This window comes from Ruditapes philippinarum, unplaced genomic scaffold, assembly GCF_026571515.1.
Source record: "Ruditapes philippinarum isolate M1 unplaced genomic scaffold, ASM2657151v2 ctg5249_1_1_1_1, whole genome shotgun sequence".
NCBI lineage: Eukaryota > Metazoa > Mollusca > Bivalvia > Venerida > Veneridae > Ruditapes > Ruditapes philippinarum.
The window spans coordinates 132,695-155,385 of NW_026866095.1; the positions used below are offsets into that span (position 1 = coordinate 132,695).

A 22,691-nucleotide genomic window follows, 5' to 3' on the forward strand; every position below is an offset into this window, starting at 1 on the left:
AATAAATAACTTAGTAGAGCTCTCTGAAACGTTTATTTTTTAACTTACAAGCATAATTGTTGCTGATGTCGAATCATCATCCGTTTATAATATCCCTGAAAGCCCATAATTTAAAGAAATGTACATATGATATCGGCTTGTGAGAGACTGATTGTCCTAACCGATAATTAAATTGTGTGAAATTGTACCCAATAAAAACAATAAAACCCTATAGCCGCTCACTATTGTTCGCTTTCTTCGTTCTATATATAATAGTATCTTGTTTGCTTTGACTTTGAAATGGACAATTTAACCTTGAAATAGACCAAACTATGCTTTTATGATGTAATTGAACACAAGGCATTTGATAAGGTGGACCATCACAAACTTGTGAGTAAATTGGAAAAAAGTCACAAAGTTACAAATTGGGTCCATATTCCTTCCTTAAGTCACGCTCCCCGCAAGTTGTAGTTGAAGGTCAAAAATCAGAAATTCTACCAGTCCTCTCAGGTGTCCCCCAAGGCTCATTATTTGGTCCCTGCCTTTTCCTTTCCTATATAAACGACCTCCCGGATAGTGTCAAAGGTAAGATTAGACTCTTTGCAGATGGTACTAGCTGTTGTCTACATATGTACCTAACCATCAGATCTAAACAAGATGCACCCCCAAGATGACCTACATGCTTTAGATATATGGGAAAAAAGACTGGTTCATGGAGTTCAACCCTGATAACTGTGAAGTTCTCAGGATAACAAGAAAAAGAAACCCTGTAATATTTCCTTATACCCTCCATAACATTCAACTTAACTCGACACAAGAAGCAAAAAACTTAGGAGTCACTATTAGTCAAGACCTTTCATGGACCAAACATATAAACAATATTACATTTAAAGCAAATAACTCCCTTAGATTCATTAATTAGAAGAAATGTTAAAACCCCAGATAAAAAGATAAAGGAAACTGCATATACATATGAGACCTATGTAAGACCTCAGGTTGAATATTGCTCCATAGTTTGGCATCATTGCCAGAAATACTTAATTCATAAGATAGAGCAAGTCCAAAGATCAGCTGTTAGATATATTTTTAATGATTATGACTATACAAGTAATGTCTCAAAAATGATAAATGATCTTAATTGGCAAACACTTGAACAGCGTCGAAACATCAGTGCTGTAACCTACTTGTATAAAATACGAAACAACATTGTCTTTGTTGACCACCAACACCTTACTCAACTGAACTACCTGATACCCTACTCGAGGACACATTTATTTACCATCAAAATTCTTTCTTTCCTAGGAGCATATATGTCTTTGGAATAGCAAAAAGCAGGACATAATTGTATCTTTATTTCTTCCGATAAACAATTTTTGTAACGATATAGAAAATGTCATCTTCCATTCACCTTTGAAAGAATGCTCTTGACAATTTTTTCTCCTGATAGGGAACAATCGATATTCAAACCAAAATATTTAACTTCAGATGTAAATACAGAAAACGAAGAAATAATCAAAACAAGCAAAAATAAGATTTATACCAGAGTTTAGATAAAATGTATGATTAGGAATAACATATTTGCCATTTTGTTACTAAACCTTGTTTCGTATTTTTCAATGATGGCAAATATACTGTTCCGTCGTCTGCTTTATGTCTACAAACGTAGTTCTTCCTTCCCATAATAACAAACTGTAACCTGTAACGATATACGTAAAAAAGAGAAAAAAATCTGCACCTGGTAAGATGTTTTTTCAGAATACATGTAGATCACTATAAAATGCATCGATAAATTGTCTTTATTTGATCATTTATCCATTTATCATGTTTAAGATATTTTTTGTTCCAACCAAATACCCTTGAAAAGTTTTAAAATAACTACAGGCTCCATTCATATACTTAATAGTATTAATGTATATTCAATCTAAATTATATGAAGCACTTTAGACAAAATTTTGCAAATTCCCGTTTCCCAACAATTCAGGCCTAATATTCTTAATACGTGTTTATACGGTCATTACTAAAGCAACCAACCGAATTTCGAGACAAAGAGATGTAACATGTTGATTTAGAACTGCTCGATCAGTAGGTATTCCAAAATGGGTTTGAGTCCCGGTCAGGCTGCACTTTTTTGTACCCTGTGGCAAACACACATGGGAAAATAAAATGTTAGTTCCTTCAATACAAGAATTTCATATGTTTCAGTGGCAAAGAAGAAAACTTTAATCAAACTGGCGCAGATGATTTTCTTAAACCTTGCATGATTAAATAAAGTGAATCATGATTAGAACGTTATATATTTGAGTCAACTATTGCTCTTTTAGGTCATTTTAAAGAGCAGATAATTTAATGATGTGGCAAGCAGCGCCTCATTTGATTTCAAATTTGGATCTGTAAATTTATATATTCACGGTCATGGTACAGTGTGCTAAAAATCTATGCAACGGATTTTATCCAATAGTTGCTTACGTGAAATGGCAGAAATACTCATTTTAGAATAGCAAAATATTTGAAAAAGAATTGTTTAAAAACTTTATATAATGACTGAAATAACGAAAAAAATTTAAATGAAACGATTCAGCTAACAGAGTGAACAAATAGATCCTGATGACCTCAAGATCAGTTTGCTTCAATCACAGTTTACTTAAATGATGCAAAGGTTAAGAAAATTATATGTGCTATTTTAAATTGCCTTTCTTAACCATTGGAAGAAATGCATTTCTACCAGAAACAACTACATGTATATCACTGATATACATACATATTATTTAGCTAATAATAACAGTCATTTATTTTCATGCGATCCTCATATTGTTGTATTAAATCGCATATTTTTCACAATTTAATTCAATACTAAAATTAATATGTTCAGCCAACGTGTTTTATTTGTTATGTTTTTTTTTTTAACATAACCGATATACATTATGTATAATTATTTGTTATAATACCGATATATAATTAAATTTAGAACATTGTTCTTCAGAACTACTAATATTCCATCCAAGTAGTGCCTCTACTGGAACCTAGCTTTTCGGTTCAGGAACGAAAACCAGGCCAACATTAACTTCCTTTTCCGGTAAAAATCTAAAAATGGTAAGTTGTTCTCGGGCCTTTTGAGATAAATCGATTGACCATAGTGCTCATCAGTTGTTATCCGGCTCTAAAATGCATTTATTTAACTAAAATGCCCAATTGTTATACTATATCTTTGTATATTGCAGGGCATAGACATAACACACCGCTTTAAGCGGAAGGTGCACCGCACAGCCCCAAAAAGTGATGATATTTATTTGAGACTTCTTGTTAAGGTAAGATAAATGTAATATCAGTGCGACTGTGCGACTGACAACCTTTTCTTAAAACGACAAGTATCTCAGTTTTAAAAAAATCGTTACTGACTTAACATTCTAGCAGAAAGAACGTTTATCGGTGTTTTTTTTTTGTTTTGACAGGTTGTCTACTGAGACTAGATAATTTGGTATCAGTTTTAAGAGCTACCTTAAGTAGTATAATGAAAGCATATTTATAAATTTGTATTCATTTAATATGAAATTAGGCAAAGCCTATGAACGGGGAAGTCGTTAAAAAAAATCCTTTTATTCTTTCCGTTTTAAAGGTGTCATTCGATAATACATACACCGCTTCCGTTTTCACTCGGAACACTCGATGATTATTACTAATCCGAAAAGTTGAGATTTGTTCCGTTATCGGAATACCCCGCCTATTATCATTGACATACATTGTAAATGGCGGCGCTGGACTAGAACTGACACTGAAAATTTCATTGATAGGTATAGAATTCTATATATTTTTAATTGTTTTTTTATTTGATTTTCTTTAAAATATTCACGTGTAGTCTATAGCCGGGCAAGCCAAAGCCCGGACCCGCTTCGCGGGCCCGGTCTTTAATTTCCCCGTATTATTTAAGGCTCAATGTGTACATGATTTATAAATAGGGTCATTGTAGATTTCATTTTTTGTTGTCTCAAATAAACCATTGCATCTACTGTAGTAACTAGTTCTGGCTTCCAAAACTTTATATGCCGCTTTTTAACATTTTTGTTTTTCATCTGATGCGGCATTAAAGTTATGGATTAGACCCATTACGAAACCTAACCAGAATAACATACGTTGATTTAACATTATTTTTCACTTGCAAATATCCTTGCCCCAATTTATTCTTGTGCATTTTGCGATAAAACAATTATTTATATATACCACTTAAAGAATCAAAATAATAATACCGTCATTAAAATTGCATATTTACATGTGAAACATCAAATACGTCGACCATGACATTTAGGAGCTACGCGAGACCTTGTATGACATCATTTGCGGGAACTGATTAGAGTCGTGTACTATATTTAGAACATCTTTGTTGACAAGATTTCAATATTTATAATAAAAGATAAGGTTTTATTTTTTTCTTTAATTTTTTAGTACTTAAATAAACTTATATAAAATACAAAAGTCAGTAAATCACCATTTTCAATATAAGTCACAGAGTTCCAGATAATTTTTTGGCACTGGGGGTAATTACCCCCACTTTTCAGAATGTGGGGGTAAATTTAGATATATCGTAAATCTAAAGAGTACAATTAAATGACTTTACTTTTTAGCTCACCTGTCACAAAGTGACAGGGTGAGCTTTTGTGAACGCTTTTCGTCCGGCGTCCGTAAACTTTTACTTTAAATGACATCTCCTCATAAACCACTAAGCCAATTTCATCCTAACTTCACAGGAATGTTCCTTTGGTGGTCGCCTTTGAAAATTGTTGAAATTAATTCCATGCAGAACTCTGGTTGCCATGGCAACCAAAAGAAAAAACTTTAAATATCTTCTTCTAAAAAACCCAAAGAGCTAGAGCTTAGATATGTGGTATGAAACATCTTCTAGTGAGTGTCTACCAAGTTTGTTCAAATAATAGCTCTGGGGTCAAAATTGGCCCCGCCCCAGGGGGTCATTGATTTTCCCTATATGCATCAGTGATTAATCTAGATGTGCGTCTTGCGTGAAATACGCATAAAAATCGAAAAAGACGCACAGTTGCGTTCAATTTGACGCATGCAAATCGGGTGGTTTATAATCGAAAATATCACGATTAGTGATTTCTATGTACTGTTTTAATCAGTTGAATAATTTTTCAATTTCTTCAGTTGAATAATTTAATTTCCGATGATTACTTGTGCAAGACTAATCCCCCATTTGCTTGAAACGTTAAATCCCTGTGATCGGTAACCGCCCATCATCGGCATTAGCCAATCAGAGCGCCCATTTTGCATGGGAGCGAATCGCCTACAATGGTGAAATATGCAGAGATCTGCCTGTGCCATTGGCGCTAAAAAATGAGAATGGCAGCAAAGGGCCAAGGGTGCATCTAAAATCTGTGCCATACTTATATTGTAAGTTATTTCGTCATCCAGACAAAACTGGTACCAACAGCAACAGGTTACCCATTCCCATGTAATTCCGCATATTCTTGAGTTTATCCATTTCCCTATAGCATTTTTCCAATTATCTACTTACCTTATCCCTTTCCCACACAGATAAGCATTTCTACTACCGTAAATTTAATCCAATAAACAAACAAAAAATCATTAATCTACTTAATATTTTGAATAAATATCGGTAACTGAAAAAAAAGTGTTGCTATTTTAAGAAATGCTGTAAGTTACAGTATTATCTAACAGGTGTGTAAATTGAATTCCCCTAAGGTCACTCAAGTTCACGCGGTGTGTAAAAAAAAAAAAAAGATGTCTATTACGTCATCAGAATATTTGACAGGGTGATTAACCAATCAAGGAAACATTGTGCATGACTTTTTTTCATGATCAAAAGGTCTGTCTGTGTATGCTTTCTACACAGAGGCATACAAGGAGCAATAAAAGTCGTCAGTATGTATACAGTGTGATAGGGACATTTTGTGCAAATTACGAACAATTAAAATGGATAATGCACAGTATTAGACCTAAGTAGTAAGAAAATATAAATTATGCAAATTAGATTTTTGAGCAGCCAATAAAAATTGTTTTGCCTGCAATTAATATTAGTACCAAAAAAAAACTTTTTTATACACTTTAATTACTTAATCGCTTGTTATAAAAACATGCAAATCATGTCAAGGATCTGCTATTAAAAAAAAATTTCTGCTAAGAAGCATTTATTTTGCTACATGACTCATTGATTTTGCTAAAGGACTCATTGTTTTCAAACATGTGCGTCATCCGACGCATTGTAAGGAATTTCTAGATTAATCACTGTGCATATAGTAAAAAATTTAAAAATCTTCTTTTAAAGAACCCAAAGAGCTAGAGCTAAGATATTAAACACGAAGCATCTAGTGAGTGTCTACCAAGTTTGTTCAAATAAAAGCCCTGGGGTCAAAATTGGCCCCGCCCCAGGGGGTCATTGATTTTCCCTATATGCATATAGTAAAAACTTTAAAAATCTTCTTTTAAAGAACCCAAAGAGCTAGAGCTAAGATATTAAGCACGAAGCATCTTCTAATGGGTGTATACCAAGTTTGTTCAAATAAAAGCCCTGGGGTCAAAATTGACCCCGCCCCGGGGGACATTGATTTTCCTTATATGTGTATAGCAAAAACTTAAAAATCTTCTTTGAAAAAACCTGAATAGCTAAAGTTTAGATATTAAGCATGAAACATTTTCTAGTAAGTGTCTACAAAGATTAAATAAATAATTAAATAAAAGCCCTTGGGGTCAAAACTGCCCCTGGCCCAGGTGTGTCATTGTTTTTAACTATATGTGTAAAGAAAAAACTTGACCAGCTAGACCTTAGATGTTTAGCATGAAACATCTTCTAATGGGTGTCTACCAAGTTTGTTCAAATAAAAGCCCTGGGGTTTAAACTGGCCCCGCTCCGGGGGCCTATATACAGGTGAGCGACTTCAGGGCCATCATGGCCCTCTTGTTTTGCTGCATCACAGGTTTCTTACATTGAAATTAACACACCATAATGACCATTCTCTGATATTAAGGCTTCAGCCATAAGGCCTTTACCATATTCTTAATTTTATTTTACATTGTTCAAAAATCGGTGACAATACATAAACAATAACGTTACAAATAATCACCTGTCAATTGCCGATTTCTGTATATTTATTGCACCTTCATTAGCCCATACATTGCCAGCTTTAAATTTATGACAAGTCAGACATTTCATTCGCACTTCAATACCAGTTTCTGAAATTTGCAGCCACGGATAACTTTTTTGCCAATTTTCAAGTGTTGTATTGCGATTCACAGTTATGTGCGCCCTTTTCACTTTAAATACACTATCTAAAATGTCTTCAACAATTGGGTTTACAATTGTTTTAGCAGGCAACTCAGTCGTGTTAAAAAAATTGTTAATTTTCCTCTGCTTTTGCTTGGAAGCAGCCATGATGCAAGTCTTTATAAATAAACGCTTGCAATTATAAAGGAAATCAAGCAACACATTTTACCAAGCGCCTATGCGATAAAGACATAATTGGACTGGTTTACAGAATGAAAAATAGTTTGAGTTATTTTGGCGGGTATTAAACGGGGAAAAAAACACGTCAACTGTTAAACAGAATCAGCTGTTTCGAAAATGAAAGTACACACCAAATACGCTTAGATTTTTCATTCTTTGCGTATTTAATTTATAGCATGCGAAATGAACGCAAGAAATTTGAAATATGGTGCGTATTTAGTTGATTTTGAAGCGTAAAATACGCCGATACGCACATTATCTGGAACTTTAGTCAGTAAATCACCATTTTCAATATCTTGAAAAAAAGTAATTTATAAAAAAGTTGGAAGTACATGGCTTCTGTTTTCTTAACCGTCCGTGCAAATTAACCCATAAAGGTTAATCACGTGGTCAAACATTTTGGCAATATGGTGGCCAAGTGCTGAATTTTTTACCTGTCGCAAACTATAAGGTAGTTTTTATTCGTAATAAGTTTTTTATGTGTCCATCCTTGGCTTATCAACAGATTATACATAGTTTTATCAAGGTATGCTTTGCTTTACTTCATGGCATGTTCGATGAACGTGTCAGACACGAGCCTGTCAGATTCCTGGCACGATTATTGGTGGACTTTCCCTACGGGTCTGTCTTCAGTGTTCACATCGTGTCATAGTATATAAACGGGTATGCTGAAGACCTTAAGCTAGGTCTACTGGTATCTCCCGGAACAAAATGTTTTAATTAGGTTTCCTGGGAAGTCGCTTAGAATAAGATGGATTGTTTTTCAAAAACGTGTTAAATTGGCATACAACCTAGTAGAACTATGAAAGTTTGTCACTTTAGGATGACTTTGAAATTTTCTAAAGTTGATATTTTAAATTATCAAAATGTTCTGAAGCTTACAAGCTACACACATGTATCATCATATATGTGTTTATGCTTTTTAATCAATATTTTATACATTTCACCTTGCTATTTTGTAGTTACAAACAACTTTGAATACTTCAGTCAGTAAATTTATAAATTAAGAAATCTTAAAATTTGTAAGGTTCATAAAGTTACAGACTGTCCACCAGGAAGTTTGGAATTCCAATTGAGTAAGCTATTCAGCTAAGATAGTTTTACAGGTTGAGTCCAAATTTTTGAATGGAGTAATATATTCTTACATGCTGACGGAGCATGGGCTTATATTTTGTATGAAACAAATGTTACATAATATGTACCAAAATTTAAAATGTCATTCAAATTTATAGTAATACTGTATTTGGGGTGATATGCAAAATATCCAGATTTAGAATTTAGCTAGTGATATTATTTATAATATTTATTTAGATGATTATTTATAATATTTATTTAGATGAAACCATTTAGTTCAGTTGTATATTTGTATATTAAAGATAAAATAATTTGATTTTTGTTTGTTTGTTTAGTTGTACAGGTTCTTGGCAAGACGTACCAATGCAAAGTTCAACAAAATCATCTTGAAGAGGTTGTTCATGAGCAAGACCAATAGACCACCACTTTCCATTGCTAGACTGGTAGGTTGCGGCATTAATTATTATAAAGACAGTTAAAAACTATTAGACCAGCTGTGGTTTCTTACATAATTCCATTAGCATTTAAATACTTTGGAGTTTAAATTAGTTCGATTTTTGTGCCCCCACTATATGGGTGCATTTAGATTTACCCTTGTGTGTCCGTCTGTCTGTCCGTTCTCTTTTTGTGTCGCACGTAGCTCAAAAAGTAATTGACTTAGAGTCATGAAACCTTACAGGAATGTTAATAAGCATGTGAAGTTGTGCACCTGGGTATTTTCATGTGGATATGTTTATTGCCCTTGACTTAGTAAAAATTTGCAATTTTCAACTTATGTCGCTGGAACTAAAAAAGTATTTGACCTAGAGTAATGAAACCTTACAAGAATATTGCTCAGCATGTGTAGTTGTGCACCTGGGTATTTTCGTGCGGATATTTTAGTTTTCAACTTTGGCACATGTAGCCAAAAAAAAATTTGACCTAGAGACATAATATTGACAAATCGGTGGAGTGTGGGGGCACCTGTGTCCTATGGACACATTTCTAGTTTGAATTTGTGTATGCTGTACTAAGTTGGCTTCCGCAAAGTATTTGTGTAAATTAAGAGATATAATTCATGTCACTCTACCCAATATTTAGTTTTTCCTCTTTGGTCTTAATATTTTTGCTTCAGTGATTTTTTTTCAGTTTTCAAAACACTGGAAAAAAACTGTGGTTTTCTGAAGGGGAAAATATAGTACGATAGTATTTCGCATCGGGGAAAAGGGAAAACCTATAACTGAGAATGATATTTACCCACACATTTAATAAAATTTTCAATTTAATTTAAAATGCACGTGGTACTTCTTTCTTTTAGTCAATTAGATTTATTAACTAGCTGATATAAGTTAGCTGCTGTCAAGTCATGGTTCTGGTGAAGAATGTTCACAGGGCATTTCAGGTTAAAATATACTTATTTTAGGCCAAGGGAAACAGCATTTATTCTCGCCTACTTGGACTCAGAATGATGTAGAAAGTTCTGGGCTAGAGTACTAAGACATGTAATAAATAATATTGATTCATTTAATGTTGTATCTATCTTTCAGACTAGAATGATGAAAAGGTCTGGTAGAGAAGGAAAGACTGCTGTGTGTGTTGGTACAGTCACAGATGATTTGAGACTTCTTGAGGTTCCAAAGCTTAAGGTTTGTCATTGGAATGCCTTTTAAAATGCTTAGTCATTTGAAATTTTCTTTGACCTTGTTATAAAAGGTTAATTAGATTTAAATTGAAGCTTATGGCAGAAAAGTTTTGCATTATAATACAGTGCGAAAGTTACATCTTTTCGATTGAAAATTTCTGTGGTGTTTATGCCCATCCAAGGGTATATGGTTAGTGAACAGGTAAGTCAAAATAAGTATACATTTTGCCATTATTCTTTTCGTTTTTAGCTTGAATTTTTTGTGATCGCTTTTGGTCCGGCCGTAAACTTTTACTTTAAATGACATCTCCTCATAAACCACTGAACCAATTTCATCCAAACTTCACAGGAATGTTCCTTTGGTGGTCACCTTTAAAAATTGTTCAAAGCAGAACTCTGGTTGCAAAAAACTTTATATATCTTCTTTTAAAAAACCCTAAAAAAGCTAGAGCTTAGATATTTGGCATGAAACATCTTCTAGTGAGTGTCTACCAAGTTGGTTCAAATAAAAGCCCTGGGGTCAAAATTGGCCCCGCCCCAGGGGGTTATTGATTTTCCCTATATGCATATAGTAAAAACTTAAAAATCTTCTTTTAAAGAACCCAAAGAGCTAGAGCTGAGATGTTTAGCATGAAACATCTTCTAATGAGTGTCTACCAAGTTTATTCAAATAAAAGCCCTGGGGGTCAAAATTGGCCCCGCCCCAGGGGGTCATTGATTTTCCCTATATGCATATAGTAAAAACTGAAAAAACCCAAATAGCTAGAGTTTAGATATTAAGCATGAAACATCTTCTAGTGAGTGTCTACAAAGTTTGTTCAAATAAAAGCCCTGGGGTCAAAATTGGTCACGCCCAGGGGGGGGGGGGTTGTTTTTCCCTATATGTGTATAGTTAAAACTTAAAAAATCTTATAAAAATCCCAAAGAGATAGAGCTTATATATTTATCATTAAACATTGTCTACCAAGTTTGTTCAAATAAAAGCCCTAGGGTTAAAATTGGCCCTGCCCCAGGGGCCTATATACCACAGGTGGCAGTATCAGTGTTTGGACACCCACCCTTATCTGCCCATGGACCCCTACTACAACCCTGAAAAAAAATTCAACACTACGGCTTACTATAAGGTGTCAAATACAGAACCACCGATAAAATTATAAAAAAAATAATTTCACTATCAAAATTATAGTTATAGACAGGTGAAAAGCCTACTATATGTTCATTTGCCAAACAATGTGGAACACGGGAAATCGTCGTTTCGGTGACTGAGGCGCATTCCGACGGGATTCCGCTGCATCATTCATTAACATCAATAAAAAGAACTAGAATTCCACAACTTATCTCATTCATGTCCAACGAATATCAATATCATTCCGATTTTTTCCTGTTTCAGGGTACTTTTTTAATTGTCGCAGCCATTTTGCAGTCTGATACCTGGGTTGAAATACAGGATCTGATTGGACGAGCCAATTTGGAAGTCCAATCAGATCGCATATTCCACACAGGTATCAGAATCCAAAATGGCAGCAACAAGTCAAAAAATACCGATAAACAATAATCGATAGAATATTGATATTCGTTGGACATGAATTAGATAAGTTGTGGAATTCTAGTTCTTTTTATTGATGTTAATGAATGATGCAGCGAAATCCCACCTGAATGCACCTCAGTTGCCAAAACAACGATTTCCCGTGTTCCACATTGTTTGTTAAATGAAAATATATATAGTAGGCTTTCACCTTTCTATAACTATAATTTTGATAGTGGAAATTTTCATTTTAAAATTTTATCGTTGGTTTTATATTTGGTACCTTATAGCCCATAGAATGTTGAATTATTATTTTCAGGGTTGAAGTAGGGATCCAGGGGCAGATAGGGTTGGGTGTCCAAACACTGATACTGCCACCTGTGCTATATACAGGTGATTAATTTCAGGGCCATCATAGCCCTCTTGTTTTATTATGCTCCCCGAAAAATTTCGGGGGAGCATATAGTCGTCGGGTTGTCCGTCCGTCAGTCCGTACGTACGTACGTCCCGAATTCGTGTCCGGCCCATAACTTTGTTATTTGAAGTCGGATTTTAAAATTATTTCACAGAAATGATCACCATATTGAGACAACGTGTCGCGCGCAACATTTGGGTCGCTACCTTGAAGGTCAAGGTCACAGCATGACCTTGCAGCAAAATCGTGTCCGGTCCATAACTTCATTATTTGAAGTCGGATTTTAAAACTATTTCACAGAAATGATCACCATATTGAGACGACGTGTCGCGCGCAACATTTGGGTCGCTACCTTGAAGGTCAAGGTCACAGCATGACCTTGCAGCAAAATCGTGTCCGACCCATAACTTCGTTATTTGAAGTCGGATTTTAAAACTATTTCACAGAAATGATCACCATATTGAGACGACGTGTCGCGCGCAACATTTGGGTCGCTACCTTGAAGGTCAAGGTCACAGCATGACCTTGCAGCAAAATCGTGTCCGGTCCATAACTTCATTATTTGAAGTTGGATTTTAAAAATATTTCACAGAAATGATCACCATATTGAGACGACGTGTTGCGCGCAACATTTGGGTCGCTACCTTGAAGGTCAAGGTCACAGCATGACCTTGCAGCAAAATCGTGTCCGGTCCATAACTTCATTATTTGAAGTCGGATTTTAAAAATATTTCACAGAAATGATCACCATATTGAGACGACGTGTCGTGCGCAACATTTGGGTCGCTACCTTGAAGGTCAAGGTCACAGCATGACCTTGCAGCAAAATCGTGTCCGGTCTATAACTTTGTTATTTGAAGTTGGATGTTAAAAATATTTCACAGAAATGATCACCATATTGAGACAACTTGTCGCGCGCAACATTTGGGTCGCTACCTTGAAGGTCAAGGTCACAGCATGACCTTGCAGCAAAATCGTGTCCGGTCCATAACTTTGTTATTTTAAGTCGGATTTAAAAAATATTCCACAGAAATGATTACCATATTGAGACGACGTGTCGCGTACAACATGTGGGTCGCTTCCTTGAAAGTCAAGGTCACAGCATGACCTTGCAGCAAAATCGTGTCCGGCCCATAACTTCCCTATTTGAAGTTAGATTTAAAAAGTATTTCACAGAAATGATCATCATATTAAGATGACGTGTCATGCACAACATTTAAGTCGCTACCTTGAAGGTCAAGGTCACAGCATGACCTTGCAGCAAAATTGTGTCCGGCCCATAACTTCCTTATTTGAAGTCAGATTTTTAAACTATTTCACAGAAATGATGACCATATTAAACTGGCGTGTCATGAGCAACATTTGGCTCGCTACCTTGAAGGTCAAGGTCACAGCATGACCTTGAAGCAAAATTGTGTCCGGCACATAACTTCATTATTTGAAGTCAGATTTTACAACTTTTTCACAGAAATGATCACCACAATGAGACATTGTGTCGCGCGCAGCATTTGGGTCGCTACCTTGAAGGTCAAGGTCACGGTATGACCTTGCAGCAAAATCGTGTCTGGCCCATAACTTTGTTACTGGAAGTCGGATTTAACAAGTATTTCACAGAGATGATCACCATATTGTATCGACGTGTCGCATGCAACATTTAGGTCACTACGTTGAAGGTCAAGGTCACAGCATGACCTTGCAGCAAAATAATGTCAGGCGCATTACTTTGTTATTTGAAATCGGATTTTACAACTATTTCACAAAAATGATCACCATATTTAGACAATGTGTCGTGCACAATATTTGGGTTGTTTTTACACTTTGAACTTTGTCTGTGACATAACTCTGACACAACAAGAGGTATACCTTCCTGTGTCCAAAGCCTATTCGGGGAGCATCACCCGGTTCAACCGGCTCTTGTTTTAGGCAGATATATATTTTATCCTAAACAATTGTTAATTAATCACCATAAATGCCAATCTTTTGAAATATATAGTTAATACAACTCAACAATAAAAAATGAACATCATGTCAGTTTAATATATATATATTAAGCTGAAAATCATTATTTATGATATATGCTTTTACAATATCTTTAAAAATGTTTTAGTTTGATCTGCCTGAAATAAATATATTTAGAGTATCTTCCAACAAGTTAACGTCATAACATGGAATAAACACAGCTAAACATGTTTCAGATCTGTGCACTTAAAGTCACAGAACGTGCTCGTGGAAGAATCCTGAAAGCAGGTGGGGAAATCATAACCTTTGACCAGCTGGCACTAAAATCCCCGAAAGGACAAAACACAGTTCTTATGCAAGGTGCGTGCACTTTTATCAAGCTTATTTTTACAGGGAACCCAAGATATAAGAGTGAATTTCTCGGAAATTCTATTTAAAAAATTCTTTGATTCTTAACTTTCCTATTTTTGAAATGCACTTGCACTGGTTATGATGAGTGGAACTTGCCCTCTCTGATTTACATTTGATTGAGAAATGTTTCCAATTCACTGAACCATATTTTGTGTAAGTCATCTTATAAAAAAGTTTTGTAAAATACATGGATTCTCAACAAATTTGTTAATTTACTGGTTATGATGAGTGGAACTTGCCCTCTCTGATATAAACTTGATTGAGAGTTGTTTCCTAATACTGAACCCCTATGTTGTCTTTGAAATAGCATGCCCATTGTGCATGATAACTAATTTTAAGCTTAAACTTCAGACGTTTTTGTCCTATCAGCTTGTTGTGGTTTTGTTTCAAAAGTGATTCACAGACTTCCCGAAAGTTGAAAAAAACTGTCAGACATTCGGTCTGACAAACTATGAAAATCTGTCGGACCGAAACAAAATCTGTCGGACCAAATAAAATTGATCAAAATCAAAGAAAAACTTGTGTTTGTATTTCTAAGACACTTTTTGTTTTTTATTTTTTCGCCGTAAAAATCGGCACAATCCGTACAGCGCATTTTCATCTCCTCCCTGTCATACACCAATGATTCATGGTTCTGCTTTCATTTTTCATTAAATTTTGTCTCAGGTCTTATATTTTCATCATTTTATTGCTTTTCTGTGCACTCTTCTGACGTAGATTTTCGGTTTTTCCAAGGTTTGGCACCTTTAGCGACGCCATTTTGTATACATGCGGCTTGGATAAAAGCCGGACAGTCGGACCGATCCGGAATAAAAAATTGTCGGACCTGATCAAAATTTATCGGACATGTCCGTCGGACCGACGTATTTCGGGAAGTCTGGATTCATGGTTAACATAGATGAAATTGCATAACAGTTTTGTTGATTTAATGTAAATTAAGTATATTGAGGTCCAGGCTCCAGCTTCAAGATATTGTATATTTTGACGTTTTAGGTCTGGTAAAATAATGTTTTTCTGCTATAACTTTGTGTTTATATAACACTTTTGTTACGAAGACATAACTACACAGTTTTATAAATTGAGGTTGTGGTATTGTGGGCCAGGCTCCAGCTTCAAGATATTGTATATTTTGACGTTTTAGGTCTGGTAAAATAATGTTTTTCTGCTATAACTTTGTGTTTATATAACACTTTTGTTACGAAGACATAACTACACAGTTTTATAAATTTAGGTTACGGGTATTGAGGTCCAGGCTCCAGCTTTAAGATATAATTATTGTATATTTTGACGTTTTAGGTCTGTTTAAAGTAAATGTTTGTCCTTAACCATATGTTTATATAACACTTGTGCTACAGAGATAAAGCTACACATCCTTGATATAATATCTAAAACCAAAACTTGCCTATTTTTGAAATGCACTTGCACTGGTTATGATGAGTGAAACTTGCCCTCTCTGATTTACATTTGATTGAGAAATGTTTCCAATTCACTGAACCATATTTTGTGTAAGTCATCTTGAAAAAATGTTTTGTAAAATACATGGATTTTCAACAAATTTGTTAATTTACTGGTTATGATGAGTGGAACTTGCCCTCTCTGATATAAACTTGATTGAGAGTTGTTTCCTAATACTGAACCCCTATGTTGTCTTTGAAATAGCATGCCCATTGTGCATGATAACTGATTTTAAGCTTAAACTTCAGACGTTTTTGTCCTATCAGCTTGTTGTGGTTTTGTTTCAAAAGTGATTCATGGTTAACATAGATGAAATTGCATAACAGTTTTGTTGATTTAATGTAAATTAAGTATATTGAGGTCCAGGCTTCAGCTTTAAGATATTGTATATTTTGACGTTTTAGGTCTGGTAAAATAATGTTTTTCCGCTTATATAACACTGTTACGAAGACATAACTACACAGTTTTATAAATTGAGGTTATGGTATTGGGGGCCAGGCTCCAGCTTCAAGATATTGTATATTTTGACGTTTTAGGTCTGGTAAAATAATGTTTTTCTGCTATAACTTTGTGTTTATATAACACTTTTGTTACGAAGACATAACTACACAGTTTTATAAATTTAGGTTAAGGGTATTGGGGGCCAGGCTCCAGCTTCAAGATAATGTATATTTTGACGTTTTATGCCTGGTAAAATAATGTTTTTCCGCTTATATATAACACTTTTGTTACGAAGACATAACTACACAGTTTTATAAATTTAGGTTAAGGGTATTGGGGTCCAGGCTCCAGCTTCAAGATATTGTATATTTTGACGTTTTATGCCTGGTAAAATAATGTTTTTCCGCTATAACTTTGTGTTTATATAACACTTTTGTTACGAAGACATAACTACACAGTTTTATAAATTTAGGTTAAGGGTATTGAGAGCCAGGCTCCAGCTTCAAGATATTGTATATTTTGACGTTTTAGGTCTGGTAAGGTAACAGTTTGTCCTTAACTATGTGTTGATGTAACACTTTTGTTACAGAGATAAACCCACACATCTTTATGTAAATATCTAAAAGAGATATATATGTATTGTTTTCTAAACATTTTGGTCAATTTGTCAGCTATCCCCGTGTTTAAGTATCAAATTGATACTTGGTGAAGTATGTCTTGTAGTAATTAGGATAGCTATGGATATTATTATTTTGCTTTGGTGATACTTTGACTTCACTTACAAAACTACACAGCTTTATTTATAATTCAGACAAAGGAATGTATTTTAGTCCAGGCTCCAGCTTCAAGATATTGTATATTTTGACGTTTTAGGTCTGGTATAGAAAATGTTTGTCCGCTATAACTCTGTGTTTATATAACACTTTCGTTACGTAGATTTAACTACACATCTCAGATAATTATTGATAAAGATGACTTATCACTATCATAATCCAGGCTCCAGCTTCAAGATATTGTATATTTTGACGTTTTATGCCTGGTAAAATAACGTTTGTCCGCTATAACTTTGTGTTCATTTAACACCTATGTTACGAAGACAAAACTACACATCTCAGATATTTGTTGATTTAGATAAATTGTACAGTCGACATTGTATTAAGAGGCCACTCAAGGGACTGCCAAAAAGTGGTCTCTTAATAAAGTGGTCTCTCAATAGAATTCTGGAACATTCGAGACATTTTATTACAAGTCATAGATATAATAACATCTTTTTTATAAAAACAAAAACTATACAATATTATGTATGTATTACAGTTTTATAATTACATTTAATATGCCTTTTTTTAAAAATAGTCATCAATATTGTTTGTTTTTGTTTTTTAGTAGAAATTTGTGTACAAATGTGATCTACGCTCATAATACTGTCAACAGGTCATTTTGACCATGAAACAAAGCATGTTGTCTTATATTTTTAATATGTTCATACACATCTCCTGCTGAACATACTTTACAATCATCAGCAAGAGCTCCAGATAATTTTTTTATGCAATGAGTTTTAAACTTCTTAATTTTTAATAAACTTCTTAATTTTTAATAATTAGTTTTCACACTACCCCGATTTCAAATTCAATAAGATTTTTAGAGATCTAGGATTTTTTGTCTTTTTTTGTCGAAGGGTCATATTTATTGGGATACTACATGTATTTTATAAAGCATCAGATGAGCACCTACACCATCAGCAATGAAAGGCTCGGTTCTGTAATGTTTAGTCCACTACGTTTCACGATTTTATTTCGACTACAATCGATGACATTTGCTATTTACTCAGACTCAATTTCATGCACGATTTCCTCATAAAATTTATCCGGTCTTATTAGTTGTCTGTCTTTTTTTCGCTCGATCCGACGTCATTTTCGATAAGATCGATAAGGGAGGTCACTCTGAGCACATGACAAAACTATGCAAATGCGGTGTTGTGATACGTTATTGCTCTGACAAAATATGTCAAAATAAATATTACGATCGGAAAATCGATTTTGAAACGATTGCAATTGTTATTCATTTCGTTTTTAAACGACAATTATTTGTGACCATTGACCATGAAAAATATTTGTTTGTTTGCTTGTACACATCTAACCTACTCGCTAATTACACAGGTGAGAATGCCCGCAGGGACGATTGTTTGTCACGGCCGTTTAATAGATACTTTAACACTTAATTTTGTACATTTGGGCCGACATTCAGTGGCCGCTGGCCGCGATATGAAATAGTCGTTTAATGGAATTAAATTAAATAGTAAAAATCATCGGGAGGGATTTTATGCGGCCGCTTAATAAAAAAGTCGCTTAATAAAGGTGGACGCAAGTACGATGCCGACTGTATAGTGTAAATTTGAATCCCGGACAATCCCCCTCCCGGACGATTCCCCTTCCATATTATTTTCACAACCCGGACATTTCCCCTCTCGTTATTTTAATAGGGTGGACTTTTCCCCTCCCGTTAATTTTATAGGACGGACAATTCCCCTCCCGTTATTTTAGCGGAGCGGACAAATTCCCCTCCCGTTTTTTCACAGAGCGGAACGTGACATTATACGACCCTTAATCATAGCCGCCACTGCGTATAAAAAAATCTAAAACCATTCTTATTAAAGATGACAGTTTTACTCTTAACAAAAAACTGTTAAAGATCGGAACTTTTAAGAATCATTATTTGCAAAACCAATTATTTACAATTATTTTACCGCTGCAGAAATGTATTGACGAAATAAAGATTATTTTAACAAAAAAATGCGTTTTGTTTATATTCATGTCAATATAGACAAGCAAAATGTATTTAAAGTCGATTAAAAATACCTTTCAAATACACAATATTATAACATATATATGTTCAACAGCCACGGGAGGGAAATTATCCGCTTTGACAACAGCGGGAGGGGAATTGTCCGCTCTGCTAAAATAACGGGAGGGGAATTGTCCGCCCTGTAAAATAAACGGGAGGGGAATTGTCCGCCGTAAAAAAATAACGGGAGGGGAAATGTCCGGGTTGTGAAAAAACATTCAAATTTACTGGGAGGGGAATTGTCCGGATACCTGTAAATTTTGGCAGCTCAGATGTATTCAGGTCCAGGCTCCAGCTTCACGATATTGCATATTTTGACGTTTTAGGTCTGGTAAAGTGAATGTTTGTCCACTATAACTTAATGTTTATCTAAACTTCTGAATTCCGGAACTTCTAAAATCCGGAAACTAATGAAATCTGAACATTTTTCAGGGTCTCGAAATTTCTCCTGTTTTCTATGTAATACCTCTGAATTCCGGAACTTTTAAATTCTGAATTCCGAACGATTTTCCGGTAAAATTTGGGTTATATTAATTCAAATTTACTTCCAAAATCCGGAAATTGAAAATGGTGTGAAGGAATATTATAATTGAGATTGTAAAACCTTTAAAATGTCAGTATCTTCCAATTAGCAGAAACCAATTATCTTGACACCTGTTACAATCACAACTTGTTAAGCATGTCAAACACTTGATTAAAGTGTGAAAAATTAAAAAATGATAAGTATATTTTGATGAAAAACAAAAAATACAGCTTATTAATAGCTGGTACAACATGAAATTATGCTTTTTCTCAACACATTTAGTTTATAAGTGATAATGAACTTTAATTATAAGTGATAATGAACTTTAATATACAATGTAGTTATTATAACTTTTTAAAAATCTTAAAATTTTGTCATTTTATAGATTTAATAAGCTTCTTATATTTTCATCATGTCTTAAACAATTGGTGTTCAATGTTAATCTAATGATTTCGAACTTCTGAATTCCGGAAACTTCCAAATTTCAAACTTTTTGGCTAGTCCTACAGGTGTTCGGTTTTCAGAAGTTACACTGTACTAGAAACCTTGACTGTTTTACATGTATTATTTTTGAATTCTTATAATTTAGAATAAAAGACAAATTTGTATGAGACGTAAATGTATATTGATCATGTTGCAGGAAAAATTTATCTAACGCCATTGCATAAATTGTAATGCTTAATGTTTAGTTTCAATATGGCTGACTATAGATGGAAATAACAATGTTGAAAAATTAATTGGTGTTCCGACAAATATAGAAGAGATTTTGTTTGTTTGTAAAACTACACAGCTTTATTGTAAATTTAATTAACTTGTAGATTATATCATGGGCCAGACTCCAGCTTCAAGATATTGTATATTTTGACGTTTTAGGTCTGGTATAGAAAATGTTTGTCCGCTATAACTCTGTGTTTATATAACACTTTCGTTACGTTGATTTAACTACACATCTCAGATAATTATTGATAAAGATGACTTATCACTATCATAATCCAGGCTCCAGCTTCAGGATATTGTATATTTTGACGTTTTATGCCTGGTAAAATAACGTTTGTCCGCTATAACTTTGTGTTTATATAACACTTTTGTTACGAAGACATAACTACACAGTTTTATAAATTTAGTTTAAGGGTATTGAGGGCCAGGCTCCAGCTTTAAGATATTGTATATGTTGACGTTTTAGGTCTGGTAAAATAATGTTTTTCCGCTATAACTTTGTGTTTATATAACACTTTTGTTACGAAGACATAACTACACAGTTTTATCAATTTAGTTTAAGGGTATTGAGGGCCAGGCTCCAGCTTCAAGATATTATATATTTTGACGTTTTATGCCTGGTAAAGTAATGTTTGTCCGCTATAACTTTGTGTTCATTTAACACCTATGTTACGAAGACAAAACTATACATTTCAGAGAATTCTTTAGATAACTTGTATTGATAGCCAAGCTCCAGCTTCAGAATAGTTCATATTTTGACGTTTTATGCATGGTAAATTAATGTTTTTTTGCTATAACTCTTGGTTATAGCAGAACACTTGTGTTATGAAGACAAAGTAAGATAACATGAACACTAGCAATATGTTATATTATGTTTTAGGTTAGTTAATGTTTATTCACTACAACTTCAGGTTAATATGGTTATGAAGATAACTCCATACTTGTCGTCGAATGATCATTTAAATGTATTTATGTTCCTAAACAGAAGTTCTTCTATTAACAGGTCGTAGAAAGGCACGTGAAGCATTCAGACACTTCGGTAGAGCACCAGGTGTTCCACACAGCAATACTGCGTATGTTATTTACTTTTTCAATCTGTCTAAAAGTATTAGATTTTTCAGTTTTGCTGTTGAGCAATTAAATACAACTTTTTTTCAGTGGGGCGTAAAATTTGTATTTAAATTTTAGTAGCGTAATGGAACATTTTGTCACAATTTTGTGTTAATCTATATCTCATTAACCACTTACAGTTTTTGCTTAACCCATCACCCTTGTATTTGGGATCATAATTATAGATTACTGTTATCAGCAAGTTGTAACCTGTTAACTAAAAAAAATTCTTGTTTAAGTTAAGCATGCTAATTCAATCTCCACAACCACCATGTTTTTATTTCAAAATTGTCTTTTGGGTGGTAATTGTGGATCACCCACAAAAGACCGATAACTGTAGCATGGAACTGTTACTCTTTGTAAATATTTCTGCATTATTTACTGTCAAATTCTCAGTATGTTTTGCAGCTTCAGTTGTCTACCCAACTTTATTTGAGAATTATTACCTCGGCAAGTGTGATTTTAGTGGGTTGTAAATAAGGATTTACACAACTAAAATATATATACAAGTAAAGTTGTACTTTGGCAGTTGACTATTAAAAAATCAGATAAAAATATGAATGTAATTGCAAACCAATCTTGAAGAATGTTTGAAATGGATTACTATCTATTTCAGGCCATTTGTACGTTCCAAGGGACGCAAGTTTGAGAAGGCTAGAGGACGTCGTGGAAGCAGAGGTTACAAAGTTTAAAATGACATTTGCTGTACCACACTGGATAATAAACATTCATTCAGTGGTTCTGTTTTGTTCTTTTCTTATTTCCTTTCCTTCTATGTAAACATGAAAGTTGAAAAACAGTTCAACCTTGATTTTACCAGGCATTTCAAATTTACTTAAAATAATTCAAATAAAAAGTAATAGTGATAGTAGATTATAAGCAGATTATAACTGCTTCAATCAATGCATAACTGCTATTTACATCAATCAAGGAAAACATGCAGACACCAAGACACTTATCAAATTTATTCCTTAAACTTGAAGCATGGATAGTACATAAATAGATTTTATTTTTGAATAAACCATTGGCTGCTGTTGGAAATATTTAATATGATTGGTAAAGTAGGGCCCTATTGGTCTGGATTGTTATAATAGATGTAAAATTGTCTTGTTATTGCTTAAAAATTTGGGAACAACTTGCTCCTAACTG

At 34.1% G+C, this 22,691-nt stretch overlaps 1 protein-coding gene across 1 annotated transcript; it reads left to right on the top strand.

The window, feature by feature from the left end:
• Positions 1-3,125: 3,125 nt before the first annotated feature.
• On the top strand, positions 3,126-22,280 carry LOC132731292 (large ribosomal subunit protein eL18-like). The gene is made up of 6 exons (XM_060717446.1): positions 3,126-3,284; positions 8,860-8,967; positions 10,051-10,149; positions 14,281-14,404; positions 21,436-21,505; positions 22,159-22,280. Exons 2-6 carry the CDS (start codon positions 8,926-8,928, stop codon positions 22,232-22,234), a joined length of 411 nt encoding a protein of 136 aa, XP_060573429.1. The 5' UTR covers positions 3,126-3,284; positions 8,860-8,925; the 3' UTR covers positions 22,235-22,280.
• The last annotated feature ends 411 nt before the right edge of the window (positions 22,281-22,691 follow it).

Bases quoted from the DNA above. Each gene is read 5' to 3' on its own strand.
- LOC132731292 (XM_060717446.1), top strand. From the start codon at position 8,926: ATGAGCAAGACCAATAGACCACCACTTTCCATTGCTAGACTG. The intron at 8,968-10,050 runs GTAGGTTGCGGC...TCTATCTTTCAG, and splicing joins CACTTTCCATTGCTAGACTG to ACTAGAATGATGAAAAGGTC. The intron at 10,150-14,280 runs GTTTGTCATTGG...AACATGTTTCAG, and splicing joins TTGAGGTTCCAAAGCTTAAG to ATCTGTGCACTTAAAGTCAC.